Source organism: Budorcas taxicolor, chromosome 5 (genome assembly GCF_023091745.1).
Source record: "Budorcas taxicolor isolate Tak-1 chromosome 5, Takin1.1, whole genome shotgun sequence".
Lineage (NCBI taxonomy): Eukaryota > Metazoa > Chordata > Mammalia > Artiodactyla > Bovidae > Budorcas > Budorcas taxicolor.
Genome location: NC_068914.1, coordinates 101,912,713 through 101,928,530, shown reverse-complemented (window position 1 = coordinate 101,928,530; position 15,818 = coordinate 101,912,713). Strand labels below are relative to the sequence as shown.

Below are 15,818 nucleotides of genomic sequence, written 5' to 3'. Positions count from 1 at the left end.
ATTATTACATTTCATAAATTAAGAAAACAAAGCTTAAAGAAACTGTTATTTGCTTAAAAAAAAAAAATCACCCAGCCAGAAAACAGCGAAGCCAATAGCCAGCTCAGATCTCTCTGATTTAAGACCAATTTTAAGTATCAATATGAAGGATGGCTTTCATGGACACACTCTATCTCTTACCTTTCCTCCTCACTCTTTGCTAGCTCTTCTTCCACCCAATCTTGTAAATACAGATATTCACTAAGATGACTTTGGCCTCCTTATCCTTCCACTTGTATCAAAGGCTTTTTCACTTCCCAGAATCCAATCATTGGCAAATCCTGTCAGCACTTCCTTCAAAACAGACACAGAATCTAATCGCTTGTCTTTCTTTCATACAAACTATTGTAAACTCTTCAGCCCTTGAACCTCATTACAGTTTATTCTCAACAAGGTAGTCAGAGTGATCTTTTTGACAATTTAAGTCAAGAACATGTCTCTCCTCTATTCAAAAATCCTCCACTGGTTTCCTATCTCATTAAGGTTAAAAGCCAGAGTCCTAATGATCACCTCTAATACTTTGTACAAGGCTCACGCTTTCATTTACTTCAAGACTTTGCTTAAACATCACCTTCTCAATGAGGTCTTCCCCTCAGTCGCCCTATTTAAAATTATAATACCTTTCTCTTTTCACAGTTCCTATTTTTATTTTTCACTACAAATTTTATCGCTATTTGACATACTATATATTTCACTTGTTTACTGTGCCTCCCTGTAGTAAAATATAAGCTCCAAAAATTTATATATAGAGAGAAATATTTTAATAAATCCCACACCTTTATTTTCAGCTCTTAGCTCCTGAGCAAAGACCCATATTTCCAAATGATTACAAGATATCTCCAAATGAGTATCTCAAAGACATTTATCATTTATGCCCCAAACTGAACTTCATCTTCTCTCCTGCACAAAACTGGCTTCTTCTCCTCCCAACTTAGACTAAAGGTATCACTACTTGGAGTCACCTTTCATTCCTCTCACATTTAACTGATCTAAAAATACTTAAAATTTTATATCCAAAATTTCAAATTCATTCCTACTTTTGAAGCCACTGCCAATAAGTACCCACTGTGTATCAAGCATTATCTTATCAGATACAGGAAAATAATCATAAGCAAAACAAAGAGTTCTCGCCCACATGGAGCTTAGAATCTAGTAGGGAAACAAGGCAAACAATGATCATACACGTAATATTTAACTGATTCTAAAAAAAGTACAGGGTCCTATAAAAGCATTTAAAAAGTGGTCTGACTGTGTGTGTAGATGAATGTAACCCATCCTACCTAAGGGTTCACTGGATAAATGATGTTTGACTGATATCTGAAGGGAAACTAACAGTTAATTAAACAAAGGCCAACCAGTCCATTCTAAAGGAGATCAGTCCTGGGTGTTCTTTGGAAGGAATGATGCTAAAGCTGAAACTCCAGTACTTCGGCCACCTCATGCGAAGACCTGACTCACTGGAAAAGACTCTGATGCTGGGAGGGATTGGGAGCAGGAGGAAAAGGGGATGACAGAGGATGAGATGGCTGGATGGCATCACTGACTTGATGGACATGGATTTGGGTGAACTCCGGGAGTTGGTGATGGACAGGGAAGCCTGGCGTGCTGCGATTCATGGGGTCGCAAAGAGTCAGACATGAATGAGCGACTGAAAGTGAAAGTGAAGTCGCTCAGTAGTGTCTGACTCTGCGACCCCATAGACTGTAGCCTACCAGGCTCCTCTGTCCGTGGGATTTTCCAGGCAACAGTACTGGAGTGGACTGCCATTTCCTTCTCCAGGGGATCTTCCCAACCCAGGGCTCGAACCCAGGTCTCCCACATTGTAGACAGATGCTTTATCTTCTGAGCCACCAGGGAAGTCCTGAGTGACTGAACTGAACTGAACTGATGGGGGTGGCAAGAGCAATGCAACCAAAAGCATGTATAAAGGTTATGAGTACTAAGGTATGGAGAAGCAGTCATGCACAGCAATTTAGAACAGGAATTCTGGAGACAGACCGCCTGGATTTGAGCCACCACTTACTAGGTACATGACCTAGGACAAGTTATCCAATCTCTTTGAGCTTCCGTTTTTTTCTCATTTTTTGTTTCCTTCAGGCTAAGCCACAAGCCATGTGGGATCTTAGTTCCCCAACCAGAGAGCGAACCTCAGCCCCCTAAAACTGAAGCATGGAGTCTTAACCACTGGACCACCAGGGAAGTCTCCATTTTTTCTCATTTTCAATAGGGACAACACAGGCATTTACCTTACTGCCTTAGGATTATCGTGAGAAATCAACTTTTGTGTACAAACTGATTTGACCAGTGTCTTCCACATAGTAAATGTTAGCAGTTAATGAACAGCCACTCTGATAAGTGAAATAAAGTCACTAGCTGGAATTTGAGAAACTAAACTAGATACTGGCAGGGATATAATAACAAGGTTCTAAGCAGGGGAGTGACTACTATAATAAAAATCTAACTGGTGAAATTTCTTCCCCTCCAGGCTCCATCCTTCTTACTGCCAAAAGAACACAAACTGGGAAATTCCTAGCAGTCCAGTGTAGGACTCTGTGCTTTCATTGCAGAGTGCCTGGGGTTCCATCCCAGGCCTGGGAACTAGGATCCCACAAGCCAAAGAAAAGTGGCAAAGAAAAAAATAAAAAAACTCATCACATCAGCTCCTCCTTTCAAATTTTCAAAGGTTCCCCACTTTCTGCCTGTATGACAAAAACCAAACACCTTACACAACTTAGAAGTCCTTTTCAGTATCACTCCAATACACCTCCAGTCACACAGTTCACCTACTTTCCTTTTCCAAATGATCTTCAACCACCAACACAAATGTACTTTATGCTTCACTATTACAAATGTCTCACTGTTTTCTTTATCCACCCTTCTAGGTCTCTCATCTGTAGTCCGTTTTCTCACAACTGACTGGAAATCTGGTACTATAACAATTCAAGGCATTTTTCACCCACAATTCAGTCTCTTTCCAACTGCGTTGGAATGACTCCATTTCTACAAAACCTTCACAAATTTGCAGTTGATGTGGCTTTACATTATCAATTCAGATAGATATTTTTCATTCCTACTTCAAAGCTTGCTCCTTTTCTCTGAGACCCCACACTATAGCCCCAAATTCCTTTTATAAAAATGGAAAGGCTTTTTAAAAAAAAAAAGAGAGAGATAAACCCTAGGTCAACCCAAAAGTAAGGATCACTCCATGATGAACAGTAGGATCAATCCATGATCAACAGTGGAACCAAACATTAACTGTCTTGGAAGTCAAAATTAAAGGCATGAGTTCTTAACCAGAGGTCCATGGACTCCTCAGGGCTCCAAGGTAATTTTATGAAGCCCCTCAAATTGCATGCAAAGTCATGTGTACATGCCTTTTTCTGGGGAGAGGTCCATACCTTTCATCAGAGTTTCAAAGATATCTGTGACCTCCAAAAGGTTAAGAAGTGCTCTAGAGAAAAAGCAAAGACAAGCAAATATGATTAAAAGAGTGAATCCTTTTTAGGCTATTAGGACTGCCTCATGCTCTCTAAGACTATAATAACCTGAAATCAGATCAGAGGACATTATCCAATCAAAACCGGATTTAACCTGGAACTGACATACAGATTTTTATGGAAGGTGGAACTCCATAAACCAAAACAAAACCTATTAAGGCAAGTCACAAGGCTAGTGACTTACTCGAGGGGTTTCAAAAAATGGAACTAATATAGGAAGAAAACATTAGATCTTATATTCATATTTCCTTTTTATTCCATTCAAAAATTCCTTTTCTGTGTTTCTTTTATAACATACAAACAGCAGTTTGTAGTATACAACAAATATGGTGTATATGTAGTATACAACATATACTAGTACTAATTTTGGAGAAGGAAATGGCAATCCACTCCAGGACTATTGCCTGGAAAATCCCATGGACAGAGGAGCCTGGTAGACTACAGTCCATGCGGTCGCAGAGTCGGACACGACTGAGCGACTTCACTCACTTCACTTCACAGTACTAATTTACAAGTTAATATACATATAATGGAAGTAGCTGCTCAATTTTTTACTTGTTATTCTCTTAGCAGAGGACTGATACAATCTACTCATTTCGGTACCAAGTTAACAGTAACTCCATGTTAACACAAAATCCCCCTAGTACAGCTTAGATTCCATGAGTAAGAAACCTATCAACTTTCACTGAAAGTCTAACTGGTGTCAACTAATGTGATTAAGAGGACCTCTCTCTCTCTACTCTTACTCTCCTTACACTTTTTTTTTTCAAGCTCATCAGACTTTAAAGAATCAGTTTTCAGCGTGGGTCAAATCAACCTGGTTTGTCAAAGGTTCCCAGGACGTGAACAAAACATGACTGAAAAGTGATGGGAAAACTACCTGTCAAACCACAAATGGACAACTTGAGATACTCTTAATTTACCCCCCCAAAAAAAACAAACCCATTGTTTTCTTCCAAGAAAATAATCTAAATATGAAAAGGCTCTCAAGATTCCCAAGACACAACTTAAAACCTCTTCTGTGATTGAGTGTCACCCAGTGGTGAGACCAAGAGATGCAGGGTCTACCCGCGAAATGAAATGGGACAGAGGTAACCCTAACCTTGGAAACGTTTTCCCAAAATATTACAGTTCTGAGTGACTTGTCTCTGGGGTGGTGGGGCGCAGGGTAGGGGGAAGGCTGGTAGGTGGAGAACCGCGTTGAGAGAACTCGAAAACTTTTCAATCTGGGGTATCTGTGCCTTCACTACCTCTTAAAGTCTCCTAAAGCCTAGGCCTCTAAGGGGAGGCCTCTCCTCGGGTTTCCAAATTTGCCCCGGGGGCGTCACTCCATCTAAAAAAGGGGGACGGAAGCATTTTCCGGATCAAGTCTGAGACCTAGACAGACAGAAATAAACGAAGCTGCCATCCTTTGCTACCGGGAATCTCCACTTTGGACAACAGACAGGAAAGCACAAACCCAGGGGAAAAAAGGGGGTCCCGGGCTCCGCACGGGGCCAAGAGGAGGGGACCACTGACGTAATGCAGTTTGACGAGAAACAAGAAGAGAGAACAGGTTGAAGGCACTTCCACAAACCGGTAGAGAGGTGACGGACGACACCACAGTGGAGGAAGGTGCTGAATAACAAGTAAGGATACAGTAAAACCGTGAGGAGAAATGGGAAAAGAGAAAAGACGTAGTGGGGGAAGAAGGGCGGCACAAAAGAACAGAACTAAGGCGAGAGCCAGAAAATGGAGTAGAAGAGCCTTCAAGGAAAAGCCGCCAACCCGCCAGCAAAATTTAGTCTCCGGAAAAGTCCGACCCGGCCCTTCCCCGCCTCACGGTACCTTCAGCTTATGAAGCTCCACCGTCTCAGTCGCCATCTTGTTACCCCTCCACTCCGCCAGGCCCCCACCCGCTGCCTCCACCTCCGGGAGCTCCCGCCTCGGCGCCTACAGCCACGGCCGGCCAATCGTTGGAGCTCTTACTCCCGCCTCTTACTATCAACTCTTTCCATTAGTCAATAGCTGGCGTCGCCCTCTCTCCTCCAAGCGGCTTTCCCCACCTCTCTCAAAAGGTGGGACCTGGAGAAGGGCGGGTTCGGCACCTTCCGAACGACGGAAATAGTGACCAATTGTGCGTCCCCGCGGCGGATCGCCAGCCAATGAGTGGTGGCGGCGCTGACCTTGCTCCACCAATAGGGAGAGCGCAGATGGGCGGGGAGGCTGCTTCCTGGAGACCGCAGGTGTAGAAGCAAGCGCCGCGCCCTGACCCGGACGGCTTCCGAAGCTGACAGGTAGGTTTACCGGGAGACTGGGAAGGGGTCCTTAGAAAAATGGTGAGAGGCGAACGAGCGGGGTGGGTGAAGCGGCGGCGAGCAACAGACCGAAAGAGGAGCGCTGAAGACAACCCTAAGGGAAGACGATGAAGGAGAGGGGGCCTGGGAGGAGCAAGGGGGCGAGTTCAAATCATTACTGGGGTTTAGGGAATTTTAGGTAGAGAGCGGGCCAGATCTGCTTCCTAAACCGGCGTCATCAACTTAAGGGCAAGCACGATTTTAAAAGGACTAAGTTCAGACGATCAGAGCCGCCCTGAAGTCGGGACTAGGGCTCCACCTCTCGAGACGCTCAGCTCACGTCCCTTCCTAGTTCAGTGCAAAAGCCCTGGGCACATTCTTGCAGCTGCCTGCTTACATGCCACGGAGATGAGAGGACGGGGGAGCCCCAGAGGAAAAGGTGGGGACTAAGATAGATGAAACCAGAAGGGGACGACAGAGGATGAGATAGCTGGATGGCATCGCCGGCTCTATGGACATGAGTTTGACCAGGATACCAGGCTTCCCTGGTGATGGACAGGGAAGCCTGGCATCCTGCAGTTCATGGGGTCCCAAAGAATTGGACACAACTGAGTGACTGAACTGACGAGTATAGATTTTCAGGTAGCTTTACCTCCTCATCCTTCCTTAGTGGTTCCTTGTTTCCCATGACCCTCTTCTGTAATTTTGGGTGTACCTAATGTCTTCCTGGTTCCTTATTAACTTCTTAAGGATAGTGAGATAGTTCTGTTACCCTTGCTCCTTGAGGTGCGCCAAGCCTATGCTTACTCCTTCAAGTTACAGCTTAAGTGTAAGGATCAGAAGAAAGATTATCATGTCTCTAACATATAGAATGAGTTCTCATCTTGCCTTCTAAATTTTTTCCCCCAAGTCTTCAGTTTTTCCTTTGTGTGTAATGGGGTAAGTTCTTTCATTCCCAATAGAGTCCGGGGGATTTGGGCTACTCAGGAGACAACTTGGAGAAACAGACTCCAAGAAGGGTGCAGAGGAAATTAAGCTGGTCTCCTGCCTGATCCCCCACTGTGGTAGGATGAATGTGGGGGTGGCTCACAGCGAAGTAAACCCCAACACTCGAGTGATGAATAGCCGGGGCATCTGGCTGGCCTACATCATCTTGGTAGGACTGCTGCATGTGGTTCTACTCAGCATCCCCTTCTTCAGCATTCCTGTTGTCTGGACACTGACCAACGTCATCCATAACTTGGTGAGCACTAAACCATGCCCTTTTACCCACCCCAGGCTTTTCCCAACCAAAAACAATTACTTGGAATTTCTGTCTTCCTTTTGGGATCTCAGCTGAGGGACTACTTTATGCCCTGGTACCTCACACTGTCCCATTCCCTCCTCCCAGGTTATGTATGTCTTCCTACATACGGTGAAAGGGACACCCTTTGAGACCCCTGACCAAGGAAAGGCTCGGCTACTGACACACTGGGAACAGATGGACTACGGGCTCCAATTTACCTCTTCCCGAAAATTCCTCAGCATCTCTCCCATTGTACTGTGAGTCCAGGGGGAAATAGGGGAGATGCTTCAAAAGCCAGGTACAGAGGTCCACAGGGAACCTTTAAAAACAGGGGATTTCTACTCACCTAGACCCTGTGAAGATACATTAGCTCTAAATCTAGTGAGAACAGTAAAAAGTAGAAGACAGTAAGCAAGCATTACTTGCTGCCTCCTTGATGGTAGGAGAATGGAGAAAGGGCTGCTGCTGCTAAGTCGCTTCAGTTGTGTCCAACTCTGTGCTACCCCATAGACGGCAGCCCACCAGGCTCCCCCGTCCCTGGGATTCTCCAGGCAAGGACACTGGAGTGGATTGCCATTTCCTTCCCCAATGCAGGAAAGTGAAAAGTGAAAGTGAAGTTGCTCAGTCATGCATGACTCGTAGCGACCCCATGGACTGCAGCCCACCAGGCTCCTCCGTCCATGGGATTTTCCAGGCAAGAGTACTGGAGTGGGTTGCCATTGCCTTCTCTGGGAGAAGGGACTAAGAAAAGATAAAACAAGTGAAACAAGTTATTTTACACTTCCAAAGAAGTGAATAAAGGCAGAACTGATGTAAATCTGTGAGAAGTGGTAGCAAAAAGGATTCTAACAGTCACACAGGCTAAAACTGCTTCAGCTGTCATTTGCCACCTGTCATTAACAATTTTTTTTTAAAAAGGCACAAATTTATAAATCTCCAGTTAAAGGTGCTGATTATCTCCCCAACCCCAAAGTAAATATTGTTAATATAGCTGAAATATTTTTAGATATTCTAGGACTGCATGCAGTAAAACTGGTTATTTAAAATAGAAAAGAAAGTCACTGGAAAGGCCTGAATATGGATAGGGAAGGCCAACTTCATTCAACCTATTTCTTCTCTCCCCAGATACCTCCTGGCCAGCTTTTACACCAAATATGATGCTGCTCACTTCCTCATCAACACAGCCTCACTGCTTAGCGTACTGCTGCCCAAGTTGCCCCAGTTTCATGGGGTTCGTCTCTTTGGCATCAACAAATACTGAGAGATGGGGCTGGGGACATTGGAACAAAGGGCTATAACATCCCCCCCTTCTCTATACAGCCTGAGAACTATGTAACTTTCCCAAACGCCCCCACTGGAAATGCAAACTTTCACAAATTTTCATTGGAAAATGGGGTCCCCTGGGCCCAGCCCTGCTAGGAGCAGGTTTCTTTGAATCAGGAAAGACAGGTGAGGTAAGGGGCAAATCACTCTCCTATAGCAGGAAGCCATGCTTGGGCAGCTTTTTGGTTGATTAAGGTTTTCCCTATCATCCACTCCCACCACCTTCCAGCTCTGTTTTACTGTGTATTTTCCTTATAATAAAGATAATTTTTTTCATATATGGCTACAGTTTGGTCAGCAGTAAGGGTAGGGAGATGTGTTCATAAAGCCAGAGAAGAAAGATGCAACAATGACTGACTTACAGAACTACAAAATTTCTTTAAGGTATTTTTTTATCCCCCTCCCTTGGTCCAGCAGGAGGTGCCCTTCACTCTAACACTTAGGAAGCAAAAGATTTTCAAATGAGAAAAAGGACTCCAGCTATATGGGCAAAGAAGAGAGGGAAGATACAGGTTGCCAGTTACATATTTATAGAAAGATAATCCCCTGGCTTTAAATAGATATGTACATACAAATATGAACAAACTTAAAAAAATACAAAGCCTTGGATCATAAGGGGGCTGCCGGGAGCCCCTTTACCCTTCCCCCTCACCCAAGGGCAGAGGGCATGAATCTTGTTTTTTAAAAATTATTAGTTTTGGCCATCCCTGCAGCAACAAGCATGAAGTTGGGTAATTACCCACAAGGTCAGAGTTCCCACTCTCTGAACTCTTATGTATCTCCTATAATTAGGGTTACATGCTTTCTTGTTCTTTTAACTAGTACACTGGGGCAAAGGAGGGGGCTCCCTCCTGAAATGAGTCAAGAAATATTAGACTCGTTTGGGGGTGAGGGGAGTGTCATCTGCTCTAAGAAGCAAAAGACAAGATAAAGGCATACAGACCCCAGGGAAATACCCAGTTCCCACACTATGGGAGATAACCGTCCAGCCCAGGTCCAGGCCCCAGGTTCTTTGTTCTAGACATTCCCTACTTCTTTGGTATTGTCAGAAGAAAAGATTCAGTTCCTGGGTGCTGGTGGAGGAGGGAGAGTGGTTCCAGGGCTTCCTAAAAGTACTGAGTGAACAATTTGAGCTTAAAATTTTCCCTTTTTTAAATATTTAAAAATAAACAAATCAAATTCCATCTGGTGCTGTACACAGCCCTTTTGACTCCCTGACATTGATTGGAGGAAAGAGAAGGGGTGTCAACGTTGGAAGGGCCTCCTCACTTTCTTCCGCCGCTTCGGTTTGGCGTCTCCCTTGGGTACTGTGCTGTTGGGCTTGGAGGCTGCAGTGGCCCCAGGGCTGGGCTGAGGAGCTGCAAAGAAGTTCCCGTTGGACATCTGGCCTGGGGGTACTTGAAAGATCCGGCTCAAGAAATCCTGAAGGTCAGCAGGAGGGGCATCTGGAGTAGCTCTGAGAGGAAAACAGAAGGCATGATGAGGCAAGAGATACTGGAGTCAAATGGTTACCTAGTTCATCTATTTATACATATGTTAAAGACATACTGAGTCAGGTCCCAAACACTTAAATGGTTAGACACCCACATGTCCTAAACAGCATGTCATTGGAAACCATATTCAGAACTAGAACAGTGGATAGATCATTGAGAGAAACACCACCTACCTCTGCCGCCCACTGGTGCCTGGCATCCGTGAACCAAATGAGATGTGATAAGGGACTCTGTGGGTATCTGGGGAGATTCCCACACGCTGGCATCCAGCCCACTCTGCAAGCATGAGAGACAATTAGCCAAAATATCATAGTTCTGAGGATATATGAGCCCATACTTCCAGAGGACAGAAGTATACCTGTGATATCATACACCTTTCCATCCATCAGCGCAAAGTAGGTGATTTTGAGGCCCAACATGCTTGACTCTGCCCAAAAGTCACCTTCCTCAGCAGGATGCAGCCTATTACACTCAGCACAGTATCTGGCACTCTTAGGTTCCCGGTCCATTTCGAACCTCCTGAAATTCAACAAAAGGACAGTTCCTTAATAATCTGTTAAGACTACCTAGAGCATTGCTACAGTCTCATCATTACTGATGTCTCCTTGTTACCAACAAGTATGGTTACTGACAAACATCTAAAATTACCGCCACTCAGTTGTTATGTATGCCTATGTACGCCCTGCCCTCAACCTATCTTAAAGCCAGAAATACTACCTTGTCTTCTTGCTAATTCAGATCTTCAATTTCTTGACAATATGGCATAAGTAGAAACTCAGGGTCTTTTTACTTACCATCTGGATCCCACAACTACCAATGATACAAGGAATGTTTTTGGTCACCCAGTCCCTAAACTGGCTGTCCCAGTCCTGTCCTATTTAAATCATACCTATGCTTTCCCTGGCATCTGCTGCACATCATAGTATTCATTGCTTCTTGCAGCTTGGACAGAAACTCATTCACTGACCGGCTCAGCTCATTTTCAGCCATTCGTTTCCTGAGAGAAAAAAGGCTATGTAAGTCAGGATATTGAGTGAGGGACAAAGAGAGACAGATCTATTGGCCTCTTGAGGCCCTTGGCCAGCTAGACAAGCCACCTCAGTTCTGCCTTGGAAAGCCTTCATCTGTAAGTCCAGGGATCTCTGCTATTGAAGGTTATTCATTTACCCTACCTAATAATTTTCTAGCTCCAACTTACATCTCATATTCCTTCCGTCTTTCAGGGTTGCTGACAATGTCCCAAGCTGCCCGCAAAACCTTGAAGGCCTCCTCAGCCCGAGGATGATGGTTTTTGTCAGGATGAACCTACCAAAACAGATTTCATTACATATCCATTCCAAACCTCTCCCCATCTTGAGTCAAAGTAACCTCATATCAACAGGTTATTGTTGATAACTTCCTAAAAGGGTGTTGATAACACCCTTTTGAAGAATCAATATAGCTTAATGGTTAATTGCTCTGCCTCTGAAGATAGATCTGTATTTAAGTCCTGCCTCTTCTGCTCATTAGCTTCATGACCTAGAGTATTTTATCTATCATGGACTGTTAGTATTAAATGAGAATACACATGAAGCAGAATACAGAAAATCTGGCACTATGGTGATCCACCATTCTAGTGTTCCTGGAACTGTCCCAGTTTTAGCATTTAAATTTCATGTTTGAGGAAACCTTTCAATTTCAGGCAAACAAGGATGGTTTATCACCCTGTCACACATACTAAACTCTTATATTTTAACTTTGTTGTCAGTCATAGAGTTCCAACAATCCTCAAATTCTGTTTCTAACTAGGAAATTTTCATATCTACTCAAAACTTCCTACAATGGTTTGCCTTTCTGTTCCAGGTGTGAAATAACATACCATGACCCTCAGGTTTTTAATCCACTTTTCAGCCTTTTCTCCAAGACAAATAATATTCTCACTTCCTACAGTTCCTTGATTTTTCCCATCCTCATTCACCAAAAACAGAGATAAAGCTAGTCTCTTGCAGAATGCTCATCTCTCTCATATCCCCAAGCTTACAGAATGTAAGTAATGGTCATGTTAGGCCCTAATAAGGGCAGTGAGAGGCTGTATAAAAGACTACAGGGACTTGCCTGGTCGTCTAGTGGTTAAGACTGTGCTTCCAGTGCAAGGGGTGCAGGTTCAATCCCCTGCTTCCATCTTAAGGAACTAAGATTCCACATGCCCCATGGCTTGGCCAAAAAGAGCCCACAGATACTCTGGCCCAGAACAAGGCAGTAACTTCAGGTTATGGGACAGTTCTACTAAGGTTCAGGAACTTTACTTCAAGAAAGTCAGTTGAAAATGAGAATTTTTGAATGACATTCCCCAAAAGACAAAATCTGCTAAAAGACATGAAGGTGAGAAAAGACCTCTACCATTAGTAACAATTTGAGAGTGAAAACTGTTCCTCACTCTCAGAATAACCCAGGCCATCCAATAAGGGGCATATATTTTCCACCAAACTAATTTAGTTATCTGGTAAGTTTCAGGTCTGGTATTTTATTGTACCTAGAATGGTTAATGGAAACTCTGGTTGCCCATTCCTCTTTCATGTCATGCAACCACTGAGGGAATTTGCACACTGGTATTTTACCAGTCAAGTTCCATACACTCAAATAGTCCTCCAATGGAATTTACACGTTACTTATAGCCGTGGACTTCTCAGGTGGCACTAGTCGTAAAGAATCCGCCCTTCAGTGCAGGAGATTTAGAAATGCAAGTTCGATCCCCTGGAGAAGGACTTGCAACCCACTCCAGTACTCTTGCCTGGAGAATCCCATGGACAGAGGAGTTTGGCAGGCTACAGTCCCTAGGGTCGCAAAGAGCCAGACACGACTGAAGCGATTTAGCACGCAGAACGCATTTATATTCCTAACAGTTTTACTTGTACAGAAATAGCAGTAACAATCATATCTAAAAATAGCAATCAAATATCTACTTCTAAAAGCAATTTGATTGCATGCTTGTATTAAACCATTTCCCTCAAGCATTTAAGTTACAACCCCCTATATCCTACCTAATCACCAATATTTTCATGTATGACATACATACATACATACATACATACATACATACATACATGCCTCTCCAAGATTTATGTCCCATTTGCCTTCCCTTTCCCAGCCCGGTTGTTGGTCTTGAGATACCTTTTCTTTCACCTGGTCCTGGAATAATCACTCACATGTACTCTCTGAATCTTCCCACACTTGCCTCACTAGGAAGGCAGTTGGATTTCCCTGTGTTCAGAAACCCCTCATTTGTTCAGGAGGAACTGATAAGCGTTCTGACTAGGCCTCTTCTCCAACCTACTCAGAGGGATTTCACCTTGATATTCCAGGGTGAGTGAGTCCAGCACTGTCTACTATACCAGGTTCATTTATTTTCATTGAGAAAAAGAATTTCATGATACAAAACTTTAAGAGAAAAGTCAGATCCCCTTTCCAATTCTTTCCTGAGAATGAAAGATAATTTTTCATCTTCAAGTTGATTTTATACTCTCCCTTCCTCTGCTGTTGCTGCCGCTAAGCCACTTCAGTCGTGTCCGACTCTGTGCGACCCCATAGACGGCAGCCCACCTGGCGCCCCTTCCCTGGGATTCTCCAGGCAAGAAAAGAGGAGTGGTTTGCCATTTCCTTCTGCAATGCATGAAAGTGAAAGTGAAGTCGCTCAGTCATGTCTGACTCTTAGCGACCCCATGGGCTGCAGCCTACCAGACTCCTCCATCCACGGGATTTTCCAGGCAAGAGTACTGGAGTGGGTTGCCATTGCCATCTCTGTCCCTTCCTCTACTCCACCTAAAAATTGTAGTGGAAAATAAAATATGGGAACAAAGAACTGGAAAGAGGGAAGGGTACTCACCATCACTGCCAGCTGCCTATAGGCCTTCTTCAGTTCAACATCTGATGCTGTGGCTTCAACCCCCAACACGTGAAAAGGGTTTAGCTCATCCTCAGGAACCCCAGCCATGGTCAAGAGTCGAGCCACTTCCTCTTCAGGCTGGCAGTAACGACCACCAGCTACAGGTGCATTCCCCTGCCTATTGGTCCTCTGTTTGACCCAAGGTAACTCCAGCCAACCCAACTGAACTATTCTTACCAGCTGCTGCCAGGGCCTGCTCTCTCTCAGCAGAATCAGGCAACGCTGCCAGGTGGGAGAAGCCAGCCAAGAGAAGAGCCAGGTGGCTTTACCCCTCCAGCCTAGCCGGTCACTCAATCCTACCAGAAACCGCCAGCCCAACTGTAAACAGCCCAACAAAAGGGCCAGAGCCAGGAGCAGCAAAGCACCCACAAGCCTAAGAAAACGGGTGAACAGCCCTGCCCCATAGCAAAACCCCTGGCTCAGAAACTGGAACATCACCTGGGCCCAGCCCCCCAGCCGCCCTGCCCACACTCCCACCCAGACACGTAAAAGGTCCAGATCACTGCCTTTCAGCTGCCTGCATGCATAGATGAGATGGCCACAAGTCTCCACGTACTCCCCCACTAATACTAGCAGTTCGATCAGCCACCAGAAGCTTGCCTGTCCAAGCTGACACAGTTCCTCTGCTCCCCACAATCCCAGTCCTCTGCGTTTATCTGCCTGACTCCGTTTCCGGCCCAGCCGATGTCGACCAGGGGATCTGGGATCTCTTCGTCCACCCTCCCGAGTGTCCTCCTTGGCTGGAACACGGTGCCGTTGTCTCCGGGGTGCAGGTTTCTTTTCACTGTGCACACGTGAAAGATCACTGGGAAACTTAAGAGGTTCCTCTTCATCATATTCCCCTTCCAACTCTTCATCTTCCCCCAAAGCTGGAGAGGTACAATGGTGGCAAAAGTTGCTAGAAGAGTTATCTCCTCCCTCAGAGTAAGGCCCTTCAGGGATTCCAGGGGTTCCCTGGCAGTTACAAGTAGATGGAATGGAAAGGAAAGAAGAGTTCCCATCATCCTGGTACCCAGCCTCATTCTCTCTTGAGAGTTCCTGGTCCACTCCTGACTCTTCTGAAGATGCCTCAGTCTGATCAGGGTCCTCTTCAGCCAGAGGGGGTCCTGGACCCCTTGGGGGTCCATGGCTTGGATCCGACCAGTGGGCTGGATTTGGGGGCTGTGTGTACTTAGGACTAGAGTGCTCTGTGAGGCAGCGGGTACCATTAGGAGCAGGCCCCGCTGAGTCCCTGAGTCCTGAGAATGAAAGTATGTCAGGGTCCACAGAGGGTCCTAAAGTCCTGAGGGAGGCACCACCACTGTGGTGGGCTCCACACAACCCTCCTTCTCCGGGGTGCTTCTGGGCCATGACCCCGGGGCTTCCTGAGGATTTTAGGTCACAGCCATCATGGTGACTTCTGATGCCTGTAACAGAGGTATCAAGTGGGGGTGATCAAGGATAGGACCAACAAAAAGGTTAAATAATCTTAAATTGGGTATATATTGAATGCACCCACCTCCCTTGTTTTAAAAATTCGGGGGCAATCATCACCCCAGCAATAAAGCCAATACTACATTAACGGCAACGCTGCTCCCTCCCCCCACTCCTCCAAGCTCCCTTATTATTGTTTCTTTCCCCAGAAAGCTATAACCCTAAAACAGGAGAAAAGGGAGGTACCGCAAAGGGTGTGGTCCTGGGGTCACTCTTGGGAAAAAGGGAAAGACGACCGGAAAGGGGGCCGCAGGCTGCCAGAAAAGGGTGGGGACCGTGCGGCGCTTCAGGAACATCTGGGGGAGGAGCTTGAGACTCCCCCTGACAGAGTCAACCCGTTAACCCTAAGGCTGGGTAGAGGGGATCAAGGTAACATACCGAAGAACGGCGGTAACTCCTCCCCCTCGAGCAGCTGGGCCGAGGGCCAGGGGGAGCTACGAGAGCAGCTCCCCCGGCTCCGCCTCCCGCTCACGCTCTGCTTCCGCCTTCCGTCCCCGCCGCAGCCGCCGA

The 15,818-nt window shown here is 45.5% G+C and overlaps 3 protein-coding genes across 3 annotated transcripts in view; 1 reads left to right on the top strand and 2 right to left on the bottom strand.

The window, feature by feature from the left end:
• Positions 1–5,558, bottom strand: part of SARNP (SAP domain containing ribonucleoprotein) — a 47,836-nt gene extending 42,278 nt beyond the window's left edge. The window contains exon 1 of the mRNA XM_052640236.1: positions 5,364–5,558. Coding sequence (XP_052496196.1) covers positions 5,364–5,399 — 36 coding nt within the window. The 5' untranslated portion in view covers positions 5,400–5,558. The remainder of the gene's footprint in view (positions 1–5,363) is intronic.
• Positions 5,559–5,756: 198 nt separating this feature from the next.
• ORMDL2 (ORMDL sphingolipid biosynthesis regulator 2) lies at positions 5,757–8,645 on the top strand. The gene is made up of 4 exons (XM_052640688.1): positions 5,757–5,812; positions 6,881–7,055; positions 7,203–7,354; positions 8,223–8,645. The coding sequence occupies exons 2-4, from the start codon at positions 6,882–6,884 to the stop codon at positions 8,356–8,358; spliced, it is 462 nt and encodes a 153-aa protein (XP_052496648.1). The 5' UTR covers positions 5,757–5,812; position 6,881; the 3' UTR covers positions 8,359–8,645.
• Positions 8,646–8,869: 224 nt separating this feature from the next.
• Positions 8,870–15,818, bottom strand: DNAJC14 (DnaJ heat shock protein family (Hsp40) member C14). The gene is made up of 7 exons (XM_052640042.1): positions 15,687–15,818; positions 13,776–15,241; positions 11,112–11,218; positions 10,803–10,910; positions 10,272–10,432; positions 10,087–10,189; positions 8,870–9,876 (listed from the first exon to the last, which is right to left on the bottom strand). The coding sequence occupies exons 2-7, from the start codon at positions 15,183–15,185 to the stop codon at positions 9,666–9,668; spliced, it is 2,100 nt and encodes a 699-aa protein (XP_052496002.1). The 5' UTR covers positions 15,186–15,241; positions 15,687–15,818; the 3' UTR covers positions 8,870–9,665.